Source organism: Mytilus californianus, unplaced genomic scaffold (assembly GCF_021869535.1).
Source record: "Mytilus californianus isolate M0D057914Y unplaced genomic scaffold, xbMytCali1.0.p SCAF_6, whole genome shotgun sequence".
Lineage (NCBI taxonomy): Eukaryota > Metazoa > Mollusca > Bivalvia > Mytilida > Mytilidae > Mytilus > Mytilus californianus.
Window position 1 is genome coordinate 104502378 of NW_026262712.1, and position 5502 is coordinate 104507879.

The following is a 5502-nucleotide window of genomic DNA, read 5'->3' on the forward strand; positions in this document are numbered from 1 at the left end:
ACCCAAATTTATTTCCGTTAAATCAATTTATGACTATTGAACAGCGGTATAATACTGTTGTCTTTATTGAACTTTGAGATAGATAATCCAAATGCAGGCGATGCTGGAATCTTGCTACATAGAAATGAAAAATTCACAGTAGGGATGATGAAATTTTGGTTTCCATGGGAATTGTTTCCATCCCACATTTGGTTTCCATGGGAATGCTGATTGTTTGTTGAAAAACATGTCCTTCAAACGCAACAAATATGGTGTTAATCAAGATTCAGGCATCTTGATAATATCAGTGTCAGATAATTTTTTTGTTTGAACCAGAGTGATGTTTTACAAAGTACGATTTATTCTCTCTAAGATAAGGTATTTGTATCTACGTTGGCCATTTTATATGAAACAAAGGAGGACCAACTCTTTCAATTTGTCTTTTAGTTTGGAGTATGGAACACTTGTGTAAAAAGTAGAAAAGTCAAATTTTTAATTCTATTGAAAGAGTAAAGAGTCGTAGACTGTATGTACTCTAGACGATCTTTGAAAAAACCATTTTATCATTACAATTTACTCCAATGGCTTCGGCAGATATAAATTAACACAGAAACATGTAAACCAAGGATGACACGAATTTGTTTAAGGCACGAGTTCTTAAATACCATTCGAATTTATTGAATAGGTGCAGTAAGTGAGTCTGTAATTTATTTACAAAATATTGTATGATAATGCGGGCGGTAATCACGCGTAATGTCAACTCAAATTTTATTATTAGAAGAACTAGAATGGAGAAGTATCCAAATTGTGAACTATGTCAAACTTACAAACTTTTTATACGCCTGTGATTCATGAAATCATTTAAGCAAGTCACTTATTCAGTTTTGTTCGGCTTGTACGTCAATATTATTTTGTAGTGTTCAAAAACGATAAGAGTAAATATTTAAATTGATCTACAGCGCCTCGAACAAAATAGTGTACTAGAATCGTACAATCCACTGGGCCTTGAATTTACATTGATTTAACCCCGGGTTGACATTTCATACCAATGTTTTACCCCTTATTATTGATCGTGGTACATTATTTTGCATAAAGGGAAAACCCGTGTTAAAACCAATATAAATTCCATCCCACAAATATGTACATGTTAGTCATAAGGAACTTTAAATATGTCAAGATGATTGTATTACAAACATATATTGTATATTCTACCAAATATTATATTAAATGGTATACATACGGATATCCAAGTGATCGACACACCAATGATGCCTCTATTGTACTAAAGCACTGGAAGTCAAACCGATTCCATTTGTTTTCTTGGAGAACTTCAACAAGTCCTCCCGCTTCCTGTGTATATGATTCTAGTCTAGTGGTGGTTAATACTGATTCTAGAATTCATATAACTATTATTGTTGGAAGTTTTATTATCTGATTTCTTTTATTTATACATTGAGGAAATACATAAGACAGCTTTTTGATAATTGAAAGGTTATATTTGTTTATATAAGAGTAAAATATTTTTCCCCAATCCGATTTTTACGTTTAAGGACAAATCAAATCGAAAATTGCAATAAAAACATAAAAGGAATCTAAAAGCTGACTGTCATTTTCCTGACTCTATTGGCTCTATGAGTGTTGATCGCAATATGTAGCCTGTACTGGCTCTATTGGTGCTGTGAATGTTGATCCAAATATATTGCAAGTGATTGTGGTGTATATGTTTGGAAAAAGAAAAACTGAAATACTTTTACTGCTAGTCTTTAATTCTTGACTCTAACAGTGAGAGGGCATAGTCTATCTATTAGATATATTACGAAGATAATGCTAGTTTGTTTTTACTATCATTCTAAATACTACTAAATATGTGATATACATATTACATGTATGTATAAAAAAATAAATATCTAGTCACGCAAACACCTCATTATCCTATACTATATATGTTATAGCACCAGCCATGATAATTTTGTAGACCTGTTGTATTGCCATTTCAAAACAGACCAGAGGAAGAGGTATGTTATTAACTTTTACAGTACCTTTTTTATTTAAGGTAGAAAGAAATATTAACACTGAAAAAGTTAACTCAGAAACGATGCCAGGCATATATTGTTGTACGTATGAATTGCATCGCTTTACGTGGAATTGTTCATTTGCTCAGAAAAGAAAGCAGACTAAAATATATATGCATATAAATGTCCAAATTAGTCAGGGAAATTAATCATTGGTCAACGTTTTTTTAAACAATTTAATTGAACAGACAGCAAACATGACAGTATTGCCTTTTAGAATCGTCAGGTATCTTTATTTTGAAAATGCATAAGAGTTTTAATTTTTTTTCAAATTAAAAATTAGATACTGAGCAACACAAATTCAGCCAAAAAGACAATAAAAAATCGAATGAAAAAGACCACATCTCAAACTTAACGAGTATAATTATTTAACACAGATAGAATACTAAATTTCACCTGTTCTAAACTTAACCTTAAATTATTTCTCTGATACAGAATGTGTAAGATTACAATTTGTATTCTATATCATTTGCAGAATCAATATGTGGTTAGCTTATGTGCAATTTGTGCTAGCAACTGTTATGATGATTGTCTACAGCCATAGATGTAAGGACTATGACCTGTCGGCCTCAGATCAGTCACTGATAGATATGATGAAACATTACCTTCATACGTCAAGGAAAGACGAATGTCCACCGCAAAGCAAAACACTCAATACAGGTTGTTTCAGGTTTATCAAGTTTGATGTATCTTTTTTTATCATTTAAAGCGTTGAACGCAACTTATACATGTAAATGCTTACTATTTTGAGTTATGAAATTACATATTTTGAGTATAAAAATCAATAGTGATGATAATGTCTTTCTGAAAATACTTGTTTATCAAACACCATGCAATACTATGTTTGAACTATGAATCTATAATTAGACTGTTATCCTTCTCAATTTATGTAACTTATGGTAATCCCTTAAAAGTGACCAAAACAACAATCTTAGTTGTATTTGATTTTGTTGTCATAATTTGATTTTGTTGTCTTTTGTGTTTATCTTTAGGAGTGACCTATGTACGTTGGGGAAAGAAGGGTTGCCCAAAAGGAGTTGACATAGTCTATTCAGGTAATGAAAAAAATTTCTTGTATAAGCTACCTACGTCAAGTATATAAATACAAAACCTTTTAGTAAAGTTTAGAGAATTTGTTTTTCGTCACAGTGATTTTGAATATCATGATTGATTTTCCAAATTTGTTTTTTCGCCATTAGGATATAAATACTATTTCGAAAAATGTTATATACGTTTGATCAAAAACTTTTCTGTTTTTGATGTCGACCTTTTTTATGGGTGAGTGTTTCATTTTGATAATACCTCATCTTTTTATACTGATGTTCTTCACAATTGATGTTTGAACACATTTTTTCCTTACAGGACAAGTCGGTGGAAATCAATATTCGTATAAAGGAGGCGGAGTAAATTATTTATGTCTCCCTAATGATCCAGAGAATGGACAGCATCAACCATATAGCAATGACCAGGTTCATGGAGGTGAATATGAACTTGGTTCATCAATGAAGCCATCAGGATGGTCAGAAAGTATGCATAACAAGGAAGTGCCATGTTCTGTATGTTATCAAAAACGAAGATCAGCTGTCATGATGATACCAGGTAAAAAATAGTAATACGATGTTCCAAATTCGAATTTCATATATATTGATACTGATATCATAATAGGAATGTCGATACAAGTTGTCTGGTTTAACTTCATCGGTACATCACAATGCTCGACATCATAAGATATATATGATTAAATACAAATACCAAAAATACCCAGACATAATTGTTTTTGGTTCATTATTTTGTTCATAAATTAGGCCGTCAGTTTTTCTCATATGAATTGTTTTACACTTGTCATTTCGTGGCCTTTTATAGCTGACTATGCGGTATGGGTTTTTCTCATTGCGTACGGTGATCTATAGTTGTTAATTGTTTAGTCATTTGGTCTCTGGTGGAGAGTTGTCTCATTGGCAATTATACCACATCTTCTTATTTGTATATATAAAGAGCAGTTTAAATCTTTTTCCTGAATGAACTAATTTATGTAAAAGGTTATAAGAACTTAGTTATTTATTTTTCAAATTTAAAGTTACGTTTTGACTGATTCTTGTTAACAATTTAAACAAAAAATTTCACAATGAAATATCAGAACGAAAAGACAGCTACTCAGACATAAGTCACAGCGTCCTCGTTAACGGTGAAATACTTTTCTTCTTAACATGGTAAAGGAGTAAACGTTTTTAAATCTTATTCTTTCTAAAATGTGAGGTAGGACAATGTATTAGAGATACGATTAAACACTTAACCAGTGACTCTTTAAGACATAACCTTACATACATTGTATATTCGTGCCTAAATGTCAAGTAATGTTTCTATGATGTTTTAACTCTTACCAGATTAAGAATAGATAGGAACTACGTATCGTTATTATACAATTCATAAAAAATTTAGGTAGACAGACTTGCTATAAAGGATGGAACTCAGAATATAACGGTTATTTGATGAGTGATAATAACGGCCATTTCAAAAGAGACTACGCCTGTGTTGACAAAAGTGCAGAACCATTGGATAAGAAGAATGGAGATGAAAACGGAGCTTTGTTTTATCCTTTACGCACCAAATGTGGCAGTTTAAGATGTCCTCCGTATACCAATGAAGTAGATGTTCTTTGTGTCGTTTGTACAAAGTAAAACGTATCATAAAATATACGAAATAAACATTTGTTTTCCTTTTAAATGCCTTAGTCTTAGTTTATTCAGATACATGACTAGTAAGTTTGATCATACATAGCATTCCACTCAGTAAAATTTATAAAATGACTGATACTGCCAAAATCAACTCCAAATGAACGACACAACAAATAAACTAATGCAATCTATCTCTGAAAGAGGCTTGACACGGTACAATTTGGCCAGACAGTAATTATCTATTAAGGTGTTTGTTTTTGGGAAATTGTAGGATACAAAGTATAATATTCTTACAGTGATATTCTCTATATTGTATGTTCGATAGCTATCCATACTTATCATTTCGAGACATTGGTCAAGGAATAAGTATCGTGTCTTCAGAGGGCTTTAACATAGATGACTTGTATCAAGCCGAAAGTCACTAAGGAACATCTATTGGCACCGTTAATGATATTACTACCACTGGGTCGATTCTTCTGCTGGCCAACTTTAGCCCCTAAGGGTTTCAACAGCCCGGTAGCCAACACTACGGTACTGGCATGACATTACGGTGTTTGTGTTAGTAAAATTTGCTGTAACAAAATTTTGGAACTTATTTTAAATTAAGGAATATATCTCATGCAAAGTTTTGATTCCTTTCCCGACTTTGGCTATACTTGTTTGTCCTTTTATAAAAAGCTCTTTATTTTCTTCATAAGCTTTGGATTTTCAAATAGTTTGACCTTGAGCTTCACTGAAGAGACATTTATTGTCGAAATACGCATCTGGTGCAGCAT

The 5502-nt window shown here is 32.0% G+C and overlaps 1 protein-coding gene across 1 annotated transcript; it reads left to right on the forward strand.

The window, feature by feature from the left end:
- The first annotated feature begins 1964 nt into the window (after positions 1-1964).
- Positions 1965-4775, forward strand: LOC127706251 (short-chain collagen C4-like). The gene is made up of 5 exons (XM_052210757.1): positions 1965-1994; positions 2527-2711; positions 3044-3106; positions 3414-3650; positions 4491-4775. Exons 2-5 carry the CDS (start codon positions 2534-2536, stop codon positions 4727-4729), a joined length of 717 nt encoding a protein of 238 aa, XP_052066717.1. The 5' UTR covers positions 1965-1994; positions 2527-2533; the 3' UTR covers positions 4730-4775.
- Positions 4776-5502: the final 727 nt, after the last annotated feature.